This window comes from Melospiza melodia, chromosome 1 (genome assembly GCF_035770615.1).
Source record: "Melospiza melodia melodia isolate bMelMel2 chromosome 1, bMelMel2.pri, whole genome shotgun sequence".
Taxonomy (NCBI): Eukaryota; Metazoa; Chordata; class Aves; order Passeriformes; family Passerellidae; genus Melospiza; species Melospiza melodia.
In genome coordinates, this window is record NC_086194.1 from 86,772,100 (window position 1) to 86,786,413 (window position 14,314).

The following is a 14,314-nucleotide window of genomic DNA, read 5'->3' on the forward strand; positions in this document are numbered from 1 at the left end:
CCCTATGCCATGGAACACTATCAAACAGCAATCTCACCCATGAAAACATAAGGGTGGGTGGTGTGCTCATGTAATAAAAGTGCTGCCTAATATTCTAGACATGTCTTTTGTCAATTTACTGGCCTTGTCCTAAATCCTTTGCTGCAAGAAAAGTCCCCTTATTTCCAGGAAGGAACTTCCAGTGAGACTATGTTTTGTGAAGAACACTATTATCAGCATTCTATAGAGTGAAGTCCAACACTAGTAAACACTTTATCTAAGATTTCAGTGAGGAAAGCATCAGAATGTGGACTGAAATGTGTCTTCTCACCCCCAAGCCCTATAACTCAGGTACACTGTCCCTGTTATGGGAGGTTACCTGGTTAACAACTCTGCAGCCATTGTCCCGCTAGCAAGAGTCATCTCCAAATACTTCAGTGCCAATAAACCACCCATCTTGACATGCTTGTACAGCAAGAACTTCAGAAGGTTTGTTTACATGCAGATGCTGCACCCCTTTTTAATAGAACTTTGGTAGCCATTCTGCAGTGTCAACAAACCTCATTTTCCTCTCTGAAAGTCAGGGAAGCTGAAGTTTTTCATTTGAATTAATGTGCAAAATTTTAGAAAGTGGAGAAACAACAGCACCTACCAGAGTTTATTATGAAATAGAAGAGGTTTTTTGTATCATCTTGTATATCTTTTTTGTTTTCTGAAATAGAGTATCCATGTGCCTCAGAAGTAAATTATTTATGAATAACCTTGCAAGGGAATCAGGCACAGAAAAGCAAACAGCTGCTTCCAAAAGTTTTCATCAATTGGCTAGCCATCTACCTATTGAACTGCCGTGAAGATAAAATTAGAATGAATGCTAATGGTAGAAATCCTGCATTTGTCTTTCTACCAAGAATTTAAAGAAATAAAGAACTAAAACTGATTCATTTTTGTTTGAAAATACTTGGTATTTCCATCAGTATGTTAAATTGTATGTGTTGTTTCATATATGGGGAGATAGCAACATTTAAGACACACATGAAACACATGGAACCAGAATAGATGGATCACAGGAATACAATACATGTAAACTGTATCTTTTCACTTTTCATATTGACAGTCGGAAAGTCAACACTGCTGTGTTTAAATAACTATGTATAGTTTATTTAAGTGGGCTTTTTTTTCATCAGCCACAACATTGCTCTAAGGCAAAATAAGATAAGAGCAAATAGTTACAAATGCTTTATTTATGAAGGATTCTAAGTTTATGATCAGTCAACTCTGAAGATACCACCAAGTCCTTAAAATTGTAAATGGAATGTAATTGCATTGTTGGAAAATCACATTGTTAGTGCATATTTAGAACGAGCCTTGTAAAGTAACCTCTTGGAGTAACATTTTCTGCTCAAGAAAACAAGGATAAGACATTTTACTTACTAACGTGTCAGATATTCATGCTTGCTTGCTTTTTCCTTCCTCATTTCTTTTATATGACCTAAATTAGTTCTTCATACCCTTCTTCTGAAGTTCTGTCTTTCCATCTTTTTCTTCCTTTAATTTTCCTTGTCTACAGATGAGAACTTAATTATACCTATTGAAAAGCTATCATGCAAAGAAAGGTTGAATGAAAAATTAGAAGATCCAAAAGGTAAATTGTAGCAATTATAGCCTGGTTCTTTGTACATTTCCTATTTATGTTTTACAGTTTCTTGTAAAAAAAATTGCACTTATAACACAGGTTCCTGATGATCGTATCCTGCCATTTTTAATTGCAATCTGTTTTGTCAAACTTTGCTTTCCTCATTATGGCAATGTGGTGGTTTTGCATGGGAGGCATTTGTGGAAGTGATGTAAAGGCTTCTTCTGGATTCTTGGAACTTACTGTGCTTTAGAAGGCTGAGAATATTTTATTACCCTAATCATAACCCACAGCAGGTCACTGGATAATGGTGAGGAAATTATTCTAATGCAGAACATGCATGTCCCCTCAGGGATGGCTTGTCCCTGACAGCACTCAGGACTTGCACCTTTTCCTGCATTTGGGTTCTCTGCTCGTTCCACTGATCTTACAGTGCTGTGCTTGTGCAGGTTTTGGTGGAGTTACCTTTGAGTAAAAGGGAGGAAACTCAAGATTCCAGGCTGCCTAGTTTGTACCTTATAGTTCCACTGCTCTGAAATTATCACAGAAGTCTGGGAGTGTTTGTGTGAAGAGGAACATTATGGGATTGCCCAAAGGCCAAAGATTTAGGAGACAGAAAAACTGGTAAAGCAGAAGCTGTATTTTACTGTAACTACCACTGAAGCTCTGATGAATATGCTCACACATGATAAAGGTCAAAATAAACTTAATACTACTGAACACAGAACCTTACCACTAGAGAAAAGCATTTCTCTCTGGACATTATGCCAGCACAGTCTTAACATTGTCCCAAGTGATGACAGACATGGAGCTGGTAAGGAATTTTCTTGGAGCAGGGAGTAAGTATTGTAACAGACCACTCTTCCAGTGGACACTAATTTCAGAACTAATTTTGTGTGTACATGCACAATGCTTCCTAGCTTCCACATGAGGATGGTAATGTCAGCCTTCCCAGGGTAGTGCTGGTTTAAAGAAGGACATGGACCAAAACTAGGCACAAACAGAATTATAACCAGGGTAAAAGAGAGAGGATCATTTGCTCTGACTTGTATAGCAGGCCTTTAACTGTGGGAACTGTCAAAGTCAACTTGAAGCGGTGCACCACTTTCCACAAGAGATGTTGGATTCCATTATTTTCAATAGATTTAGGCCAAACATGTTGACTACAAGACTAAACTGCGCACTAGTTAAATCAGCTTCTGGTAAAGCAAGTAGATGTAAACAAAAGGTAAAATCCTACATTTCTTTGCAACTCAGTGAAAACCTTTCTATGTGGTCTTAAATTTAGTGGAAGAACTAAGGAAATGTTCATCCTGCTGTTTGTCTTTATTCCTGCTGAATTTTTGTCTGCTAGTGCTGAAAAGGGTCCAACTATATAAAAAGCAAAGAATGAATTCAATGAAAGAATGTTTGTTTTTCAAGAGATGAGCACTAGGGAGTTTTTAACGAACACGCATACTTGGCACTCTTGTAGTACTGCAAATATAATATGAAGTGAGTATAAAAAGTAGGCCAAGTTTTCTGAAAGCAGCTGAAAATTCTAAAATTCTGCAATGTCAACAGGAAATCCTGGCTTTGTAAGTAGTGGTGCTTACAACCCATTGGGACTACACACCTCTTCCTTCCATAAAAAAGAAGTTGGATCAGCTGGACAACGGATACAGCTAGCACCTCTTGGTGCACCTGTATCGGGTAAGAAATATTCTTTTACTGCTCATATCCAAGACAAAGAGAAATGTTAATTTTCCCTGCTTTCTAAGGGATTTATTAGCTCTTGGTTTTCCTCAAGTTTTGTAAATAAAATTGTAGGGCATAAATTCTTAATACAAGTGAACTGCATGTAGGTGCCTAGAGCCTGTCCTGATAGATAAACTACTGCTACTAATATTTGTTACATAAAAGAGAAAATAATTACAAAAGGTGCAAAAAAGATTTGGACCATTTCTACTGTTCATTAGTGTTGATGGGCTAAGCAGAATTGTAAAAACATGTAACTCCACAACTCTGTAGTAAAGGGTCATGTTTTTAACATTCATTTGTTAAAAACAGTGTGAAATCTCTTCTGAATGTAACTGTTACCTTGGATCCTCTGCAGCGTTGGTGGCATTCTGAGCACCTTCATTGTCATGTTTCTGATGCAGAGAAGATGAACAGCAGTGCTCAGGATGCAGGAGAAAGTTTGTGAGTGAAGATTGGAGCTGCTGTCCACACCCAGCAGCCCACTTCTCTGGTTACTTCAGAGGAAATAGCAAGGCCCTAAACCAATGGTGAATTGTTTAACCAAAGGGTCCATGGCAGACCAATCTCACACAGTTTTGCTTAATAATGTTGTCTTTTTGCTGACATGCTCCTTTGAGTTACCTCGTCTCCTTAAGAACTTGCAAGTGGCTTCAGAGAACTGGAGCAGGAGGGAAGAAAGGAGATAGCACACACACACACACATACATATCTACATAGATATATATAAAATATGCTTAGATGTATGCATATTCTGTGTCTGACTTGATCAGAAACCCACCCAGAAAGGCTGGAGCTATACTTGATTATCTTTATTGATTCACTGCTGAAACAAAACTGCGAGTGTTGATTTGTCACAATGCATGGATCAGGAGGTTCACAGGAGGACAAAATCTGCAATTCTCTCTAGACTGCTGTGAATAGTGAAAAAAAAATCACTTGTGATGTGCCACAGGAGATAAAATTTATTGTTATCTGTATTTAGAAATGGAGTATGTGTAGTAGAAGTCAGAAAGGCTGGCAGATGGAGGTCAATTAAGATACTCTTCTGTGTGCTGGAGAAGAACAAGAATCCTATCACTCAAACCACTCATATTTAGCTTAAAGTCTTCAGAGTTATATGGGAATAGAGATAAGGACAAAGCAAATGGCAGGTTTAATCTCCTCGATGTCAGTATTTGAACATTAACATTTTTGGTGACCCCTTGCTTTATATTATCTAAAATGTACTAAGTTATGCTCTCAATTGTTTTCTGCTCTTTTAATTTTTCTGTTATTTTATTATGCCATAATTTAAATAATTTAATGTAATATACAAGATCCATTTTTCTAAGGAAAATACCAGGAAAAGTGGCCTTTATTGCCAAGATAGTATAGACTGGAATCATACTTGCTGACGAAAGATAGGGAATGCCAGCCTACAATAAAGAAAGTTTTCAGAGGTGGAGACCTGACCCCAGATTTAAGGTCCTTGATGTTCCTGCTTTTTAAATGTCTTGATCCTCACCTGTTCCTTAACAGGTTCAATCCACTGGTGTTAAAATGCTACCAAAACCAGGTGGTTTTCTCTAAAAAACAGAATGATACCTAGGCACCAAAAGCCCCATCAATTTAAATGTTAAATTTCATTTTAAAGAGTATCAGTACACGGTAAGATTAAAATACAAAAATATGAATGGAATGGGCAGAAACTACCTTAGGAATGCTAAGGAAACAATGCTAAGGCATAGCAGGAGTCTGAATAAAAGGTGTCCCGGCTGGGTGATTTTAAAGACTTAGAAAATGGTTGAATTGGTCATGAACACGAAGAAATGTCAGCCCCTGCAGCAGAGCAATTACTTTAATCACATGAAACTCAAGGAAGTAGCCACTACCTGAAATGTCAGAAGGGGAAATGTGAATAGGAAGGTCAGGAATACAGCACTGTGCTACAGCTAGTGTCTGAGATCAGGTGGGTGTAATTATTAAGAGAGAAAAAAGGCCTTCAAACTTGGAATAAATTCTATTAAACCAATGGAGAAATGGGAAATGGGGCAAAGAAGACTTGCCACCAAGTACACCAGGAGTTCTGAGCTAAGCAAGAGGGGAATAAAAGGCATAAAATCTCAAAAGGAACAAGAGGGTCTCTGAGAGGTGTTCTTCAGGCCAAGCTGTTTCAATCTTACTCAGTTTATCAATATTATAATGACTTGCTTTTTTAAATATTTGAGATAGAAGAAAGAACACTTTCATACTGTAGCAGTTTTGTAATAGGAGATACAGAGTTGCAGGCATTTGCATCAGTTTTTCTACTGAATTTCATTCTCAGTGCTTTGATGGAGGATTGCTGCAAAACCGCTATTCAGTAGGTGAGAATAATACACACAAACTATTGGAAAAATAATCTTTTCTGAAAAGAAGCACAGACAGCATGGTCTTAGGCACATGGTGTGATTCTTGGGGTTGTCCTGTGTTGGGCCAGGAGCTAGACTCTATAATCCTAGTGGGTCCCTTCCAATCTGGATGTTTTATGACATATAGGAGACCAAAGCATTCTGTTACATCAGCATCCTTGAGGACCATAAGTCCTCTGTAAGCACTCATTCTTTTCTCTGTAGAGGAGTAAAATAGTCGTAATTAATTCTGAGTTCTTATTCCTTTTTAGTCATAATTAATTCTGAGTTCTTATTCCTTTCAGATTATTCCTGGAAAAACAAAGCTGCTCGTCCTCCATTACCAGGTCCTGCTTTCAATGCAGCAGCAAAAAACATGAGTATCTTCACTCGCCCCCCTACAATTCAGCGAGTACACGGGAGAACAGACTGGGTGGCCAAATACGGAGGAAACAGATAGAAAATACCATCCTGTGTGGATATTACATGCTCTGTGAGAACCTGAAAAGCCTATTTGCTCCAGCTTTTCCTAAGACTATGCAACAGTAAAGAAGAAAAAAAGACCTTGTGTTCTATTATTTGTATAGCACATATAACACCATGTAAAATACTGGCTGTAAAGTAGGATGCAATGAAGTATTGTACAACACATATTGCCAAAACTGAGATGTAGATTTCACCCAATGTTTTCTATAGATAGATCTCCTGTTCTCATACTCTTTGCAACAGCTTGGGTTAGGGTTGTTCATCCAGTGCAACATCTGCTGCTGGAATGTGCTTGAAGCACACAGAAGGGCTGAAGCAGAGCAGCACCAGGCTTCCAGGTGTTAGGCTGGCTCCTTAGCAGGAAGACAAGAGTGAAAGCACAGATGTGGCTTTGTGAAGAGCATCAGTATCCTGCAAGGATTTCAGAACTCACTTGTAACAAAGAGTTACTCAGGGTCTGTAAGGTACAAATATTCATGTAGCAATGAGAACTGAAACCCTTGTAAAAGGACATAGTCAATCCAGTGATAGATATTACACAAGGAAGGTATAGAAATCTGGCTGATAGAGGGCTGCTGAATGATACAGCAATATTGGAAAATAGCTAAACAAGTACTGAATACCACTTACCAAGCTGTGAAGTGAAGCCTAACAATCAGATTCTACTGTTTTAATTAACTTGTTGGCATTTTTGGTCAAAGATCTGTAGAGATTTATCTCTGTTCTGTCAAGGGCATTTCACAGTGACCTTTAAAGAGCCTAAATAACTGCAGTCAGTCATATTAAGGGTGAATTAGCCAAAATGCCTAAACTATCACTAAACTCATGTTCCTACATTCTTTATTGGGTGACCAGACTAAACTACAGAGTTTGAATAGGCTACATGAGGAAGACTATTGGTCTGTTCTTCAAGGACATTGGTTTCTGTTTTAGATCTTAAAGGCCAATCTAGGTACCTGAAAACACACACAAAACTTTAATAATTCAGTATGTTAGTGTTTATATGCACATTCAGTACTTTCCCCAGCTTTTATGCTAACTTTTATAATAATATTGCCCAAAGGACTTTGCAATGTACAGTGAAATTTTTATTAGGATGTTGAGCTGGGCTACTTCTGTTAACAATTGCATTTGGAATAAATGCTTTAGAGTTTATAGTAACATTAAACTTGCCCTTTTAAAGTAAAAAGTGAGTATGCTCTTTAAAGATGTAAAGTTGTTAATGATGACTTCAAGCATTTTAAAAAATTTAATTTATTTGTATGACTTTTATAAATGAATATTAAAATTTAAACTCCTTTTGTTGACCCAGTGTGTCATAATATATGGGTTACATTAACTTCCTGGAAAGCAATTAAATCTAAAACAGTTGTACCAAAAAGTCAAATATTTTGTTAGAAAAATTGCACCTAAAGAAAATGCCCCTTTTGTTGATGCTGTCAGAGCTCTGTGAGGATAGGGCTGTCTGGTTAATAATGCACTAGCGAGTTTAATTCAATTGCCACTGGTCTAGGACTAAGTATTTGCCATTCCCTTCGTACTAAGGATGTCCCTATGCTACTTACATGCATCTTAATGTAACTGTAGAACATATCTGTAACTTGCTATGGCAATGAAGGACATCCTCAGACAGTTGGTAACAGCCATAAGAGCTGTGATTTTATAATTAAAAAACAAAATTAATCACTCTCATACAAGATGCCAGTGACAGTTGAAATCAGCCTGGTCAAGGAATTAACTAATAATGTGCCAATAGTTCACGTGTCTGTGAGTCAGTCACCTTAGAGCACAAAAATAAACAGCTAAATGGCACTAAATGTGGTTAGAAGAAACATGCTGTCCTTGTCACATGGTAATGAACCTTGAAAGGGCTTTGACATAACCAGATCAATCTTTACATGTCCACAAGCAAAGCATGACAAGTGTTGAATAATTCTTGTTGCAAGCAGCAAGAAAAGGCTAACAGGCTTTGTACAGTCATTTAACTCTTATTCATAGGTGCACATTGGACTGCTAGTGCATAAATGCTTAAAAAAATTATTATATGCTAATAAATTTTCAAAGGGGTAAAAAGTATGTAAGGCTAAAATTTTTCTCTTGTCCCTTTGCCTCTAGTACTGCTGTTTATCCTGAGCATGAGCATTCTACCACGAGTTCTAAATTACTTCTACCAGCAGTTCTCAATTCAACCTATTGCTTTCCAAAGCTCAGGAAACAGCAGCAAGGGTTCACACTTTGATCTAGAGTATAAAAGCTTACCAACACACATACCTGTCCAGTTTTCTGCTTTTTATTGTCTTTATTCTGGTAAAGACAACTGCAATTCAAATTCACAAGTTACCTGGCTTGAGACCAGCGTTATACAATTACAAAATCGCTGGGTCATGGCTGTTCTCAGTTTATTGCAGGAGATGCATTTATGTTTGCACCCTACTCCTACAGAAGAAAACTGCTTCAATAGAAATATGAAGAGGCAAAAAAAAACTCCCCATAAAGCAGTTTAAGAAGTGTCTTAAATGCTAATGTCTGGCTTATTAACTTTTTCAAATTAGAACAAAGATTAGAACACTGCCTACCAGTGCTGGGTCCTGGGCTGGAATTAGGCACATAAAAGGGTGATAGGTTAACAAACCATCTGCTGTCCTGCACACCCCTTATTTCCATGCAGGGAGGTAGGAGAAGAAAGTAAATACAGGTGAACACTTGAAGCTGAACTCTGCAGGGTGATGAATAAGGGCTCTGAGGAGATGCTCTGAGCACACTTCCCCATCCAGACCTGTCTGTGCTCAAGCCAGCTCTGACCCAGGCTGTGTGGCCTGGACCAGGCTGCCGAGACACTTGCTGGAGCTGCACCCATTCCTGGCCGTGTCCCTGCAGATCTGGAACCCAGTCTGACTGACCTGACTCCTGGCTTGATCCCTGCCTCATCCCTGTGACTTGCCTGGCAAGCCACCTCCCTGCTGGCAGAGCCTGGCTGTGGCCACTGGCCCAGCTCTGCGCCTCCTGCTCACACAGCACAAGGTCACTGCCCTGCCTGCTCTGCTGTGACAAGGGACGAGGGAAGGAAAACCACAGGATGTGACCCTCCTGCCAAGGTACTACCCTGATACTCAGAGAACTCTGAGCAACCCCAGAGTCTCACCCATCTAATGCACCAGCCCTCCTGCTTCCATCTCTCTCAGTACCAGGCGCCAAAGAAAAAGGTTGAAGAAATCAAAGCTCAGGATCTGTGCAAAAAGGGACATAAGTTAAATGTGACCAGAAAAGGGATACATTACCAACCATGTGTATCTTCCAGGATTTTTCTCTATGAGAGGTTTATATTTAGAATGATTTCAGGCATTAAGGGAATCAACTGAGGACAAAGACTGATGAAATAAGCCCTTCAGTCTTTAAATAAACTTTCATACAGTATTTTCTAAAATAGATTATCCCCTCAGAAAACAAAACAAAAAACCCAACAAAAAATAACAAAAACAAAAACCAACCAAACAAACAGAAAACCAAATCAAACAAAAAAACAAAACTCAAACTAAAAAACATCAATATAATACTTGTCTGAATATGTAGTCTGTATGCTTTTGTGCTCTCCACCTCCCTCCCTGTTCAGATTTTTATATTTACAAGTTACTAGATTCAGGGATAGAATAGATTATTTATACAATTCATGCTCACAAATATAACCTGACACCCTGCAGGAAAGGCACCAAACTGTATCAATCCAGATGAACAATTAGAGACAAAATAAGCTCTGCAGAACACAAAAGTTTGCGATAATAATTTCTTAGTTTATTTAAAATAATGTTTTAATAAAGCTGTGCCTACAATTCAGCATTTCCTAATAAAGCATATTTTTGAGTTATGGGTAGTAATCTGTAAAAGTGAAGTGAATGACATGGAGCTGAGCTTACAAGTGATTGCAAGGCATAGTTATGCATTTATTGCATTACAGCAGAGCCCTGACCACAGCTGGTTCTATGATTGTGTTTTGTGGGACCAGGTTCTAACACACAGTGCTGGGAGAACAAACTCCCTGACAGACAAACACTGTGAATGGACAAACTGGCATGGAAAGGGAGATGGAACATCATAAGCACATTTATTCTATTAATTACTAGTGACAAATCAGAAACTCCTCTCCCCTGCTTTTAGAGGTACACATGATTTTAGAAGGACAAGTCATATGGGGATTTCAGTCTCAATCCTGCAACTGTCTGCATGCAAGGGCCAGGAGGTCTTTGCTGACACTAAGCTGCAGGACCAGAAGCTAAACTAATGCTACACTCATATTTTCTTGCTTGCTTTCAGTGCAGAAAATGTTAAGACAAATACCATGGCAAGGGCTCTCCGTGTCAGTCCCTTAAAAACACAACGCATGTGCATTAGGATATGAAAAATACAATGCACAGGTAGCAGTGCCTTTTCCACTATTGTGCAGAATATTTAGGCAGTTGCATTTTGGGCTTCTCAGTCATGTGTCTTCAAGTCACTTGATGCATATTTATGGCTTAAGAGGTTTTTCCATCATCTGCAATCCAAGCCGTCCAACCATCAGTAAACTGTGGAACAGAATAGTTATTAAAAAAGGTGGTGGAGGCAAAAAATCCCATAAAGAACAAGAAGGAAGAAAACATTGACATCATTTCATTTACCTAAACACCACCACAAGATTTCATTTTTCACAGAACTCACCATATTAAAACAATATAATCCACAAATAAGCTAAATAAAATGCTTATTTAATAACACAGACAAGAACAAAGTACAGATAATTACCTGGCACCAGCAATTATCCCAGGCATTGCCTTTTTGGAGTTGTAAAATCTCATTCCCATAACAGTAGACAAGGTGCCAGATGCCACTGTTGAAAAGAAGCCCAGTCAGAACCGTTTGACACAGAAATGCCAGCACAGCATTGCCACACTCGGACACTGAGCAGACCACACATAGAGACAGGAGTGCCTCCCTCTGGGAGTAAACTATTTGATTCTCTTCAGCATCAAAGCTGTCATTAGAAGCTTCTCAGCAGCTTTGGTAAGCATGCTCCACTGCTCAGCAGAAGCAAGGAGATCTCACCAGGGCTGAGACCACGGTCTGATCCCCCACAAACTAATCCTCTGAACAGGTCACTACCTCTCCCTCAGCCTTTACTTGCAAAAGAATTATTATTCCCTCAAACACAGGCAGGCTCAAAACTGCCAGAAAGCTGGGATGGTGACAGTATTCACTAAGTGGGAGGTAAATATTATTTACACTTCTCATTTCTCTGCGACATTCTGAACTGGAAAGTGGCAGTAAATACTACAACTGGATAGAAAACAACCCCACTTAAAAATATTATTAGAAAACAGAAAGCAATCCAAAAGATCAAACTGAAAGAGCAATTAACATCTTAGACATTACTGCAAATTATTTTATCTCTAAATGTAGAAAAGGAATCCCATCAACATTTACAAGAAATGTACAGGGCCATTGTTTTATTTTTTTTTGAAGAAAGGCAGGTGAAAGTGTGGTATACCTTTTTCCAAAGCCTCAAGTTTGTTTGCATCAGACATGGTAAAAGGTATTCTAGAGACACTCTGTCAAGGTTATATTTCTCTATTTCTACCTCTGATGTACTGGGACCAATTTATAGCTCTGCAGGAGCCACAGCTGCACATTGCAAGGAGGGATGCAAGCATGGAGAGCTGTACTAGACTGTGACACAGCACTGCTTTCAAGAGGTCCACTTGAAAACACTCCATGCACCACATCAGGATATACAAAAGCTGCTCATCCCTCGCCATGACATGGCCTAAAAACCCGTGCCAGAGATGCACAGCCACTCCCATAGTATGCCAGAGTAGAAGGACATTTCACAAATGGAAATTGTGCTTTACATTGAGCTGCATTTTACAGTTCATTCCTTACTGATGAGGTTGGTCCTCTATAGTGGCCTTTCAGCACATTAGTCCTATTGGTTTAAAATAGTCTTAAATCACTGTAAAGCTGAAGTATCATAGCACTAGTAACACTATGGAGTAGTTACAGAAGTAGCAGGATCCTCAAGAACTCATCTAGGATACTCTAGTCCCTAAAGGCACAATCACTTCCTGATAGTGGTTTAACCCCAGATATTACACTCCTGCAGCAAAGGAACTCCCTGAGGTCCACCTGAGTGCTTCATAATACTTTCCACAGTGATTTCCTCCTTCTTCCCCTGCAGAAGATTTAACTGCAAGCTTAACACCCACAACTTCTATTAAACTCTACTGAAAGCAAGCAGAATAGATCACTGCTCCTTTTCTTCAATATACTGTTTCTTCCAGAGTGTATGATTCATTAGAACATGTACTGCTCCTCTGAGATGCTTGTGCAAACCAGAGTTCCCTAAGGCCACATACCACCTGTCACACTGCTGTCACTATTGCAAAAATAGTGCTTATTCCACCACCACAGGCTAAAAACTCTGCTTCACAACCAAAAATTTTCCACGTATGTTTCCTGCACCTAATGTGTTGGTGTAACACTTTATCTAATCTGGCAGAGGAGACAGGTGTTTCTCACCAGCTCTGGATTCACACAGGACAAACAAAAATTGTGCTCTTACACAAATACCTCCTGGCTGTGGGCAGGGGGTCCCGCCACCACTTACAACATTTGTATAGGTACAGCGGCACAGGGCAGCTGAAACATGCTAAGAGAAAAAAAGGTTACTGTTCCCACCGCTACCAGTAACACTCAGTACTCGGCTGCCGAGCAAACTTACCGAGGGAAAGCCACACATTCTTTGGATCTTTGGACTGCTGGTACGCGCCCAGCCCCGCTAAGCCGCCGAACAGCAGACCGGCAGCTAGAGACGGGACGCTGCCTTGAATAAAGAATAAAGCAGTCAGCGGAAGAACAGAGAGGCTGACACACAGAGCCAGCCTGCACGCCAAACGAAAGCACTTCGCGACTTCTCCGTTCTAGTAAATCCACAAAACCGATCTAACTACTACAGCATTAGGGCTCAGGTTGAGGGGTTTGGAGAGTTTTTTAACACACTTCGCAGACCTCCGCGAGCACCGTTTCGTTGCACTTATTTGGTGGCAGCAAGGACTGAGCGGCACTTGCGGTGTCACCGCCGGCAGCGGCCCCACAGCGGGGCGGGGCGGAAGGGAGCGGAGCGGGGGCTGCCTGCGGGCACGGCCGGGACAGGGACAGCCAGGGCCACCAGCACCCACCTGCCTTGGCGTAGCCCACGACACCGCCCGCCGCCACCAGCGCCGCGTAGCCGAAGCCCAGCCAGTCGTACTCCATCTGCGGGCAGCCGCGGAGACAGACGGCGTACGGCAGCGCAGCGCAGCGCCGACCTTGGGCCGCCCTCACGCCGCCCGCCCCGCCCCGCCCCGCCCCGGGGCCGCCTCACGGAGGCCCCGCCCGCCGCCCATGACGGCGCCTCGGGGCCGGGAGGATTTGCTTGATTGACTGCCCACCAGTAACGCAGTTTTCCAACTTTTCCAAGTAAGAAGTGAAGCAGGAAACACCCACCTGTTATAAACGAGAGCTTGACAAGGCCAATATTCAAGCAGCAATCAATTTATTAATTAATATGGTAAAGTATGAGCAATACAGCGCTGGGTACAGTGGGAAGTTTTCCCTCCAACTGCACACCGATGGTTGTGGCTTACAGGTATTTATAGGGGTACTCATCAGCTTTCTCAGCAGTTTCTGTTCCAAATTTTTACTCACCAGCAGTTTCTATTCCCAATTTTTACGTCACAATTCTATACACTATTGTGATTTAGTTTTTCTCAGGATGTATCCCAGAAAGGAGTACCCCCAGATGGTCCGCAGGTGGTCCTGAAAGAAGGAAGAAGCATCCCATCTGGTGAAGTCCAGCTCTCCGGATGTGGCTCCACCTTTTAATTGCAAGGACTATAAATCTCATAACAGTGATGTCCAGCTTCCCTTGGTCGAAACTAGTAATCCTTGAGTTGATGTTCATCTTCCTTTCTCAAGCTGCTTTTCACTGTTTTGTTAAGGTGTGAGATAAGCATGTTTCCTTTATATATATTCCAAAGCTATAGTTTCAAGGATACAGGCAATATTCTAAAATTATACCTCAAAAGGTTATTATTGCAAA

At 40.4% G+C, this 14,314-nt stretch overlaps 2 protein-coding genes across 4 annotated transcripts in view; one reads left to right on the forward strand and one right to left on the reverse strand.

Annotated features, from left to right (window-relative positions):
- The window catches only part of MAK (male germ cell associated kinase), a 29,762-nt gene extending 22,248 nt beyond the window's left edge, over positions 1 to 7,514 (forward strand). For 2 of the 3 annotated variants that reach the window (XM_063160805.1, XM_063160795.1), the window contains exons 13-15: positions 1,547 to 1,621; positions 3,176 to 3,304; positions 6,027 to 7,514. In XM_063160805.1, coding sequence (XP_063016875.1) covers positions 1,547 to 1,621; positions 3,176 to 3,304; positions 6,027 to 6,181 — 359 coding nt within the window. In that variant the 3' untranslated portion in view covers positions 6,182 to 7,514. The remainder of the gene's footprint in view (positions 1 to 1,546; positions 1,622 to 3,175; positions 3,305 to 6,026) is intronic. The other variant, XM_063160814.1, reaches the window with a different exon arrangement.
- A 2,460-nt stretch (positions 7,515 to 9,974) lies between these two features.
- Positions 9,975 to 13,561, reverse strand: LOC134420630 (transmembrane protein 14C-like). Its single transcript, XM_063160826.1, has 4 exons — positions 13,413 to 13,561; positions 12,956 to 13,057; positions 10,984 to 11,068; positions 9,975 to 10,766 (listed from the first exon to the last, which is right to left on the reverse strand). Exons 1-4 carry the CDS (start codon positions 13,486 to 13,488, stop codon positions 10,709 to 10,711), a joined length of 321 nt encoding a protein of 106 aa, XP_063016896.1. The 5' UTR covers positions 13,489 to 13,561; the 3' UTR covers positions 9,975 to 10,708.
- Positions 13,562 to 14,314: the final 753 nt, after the last annotated feature.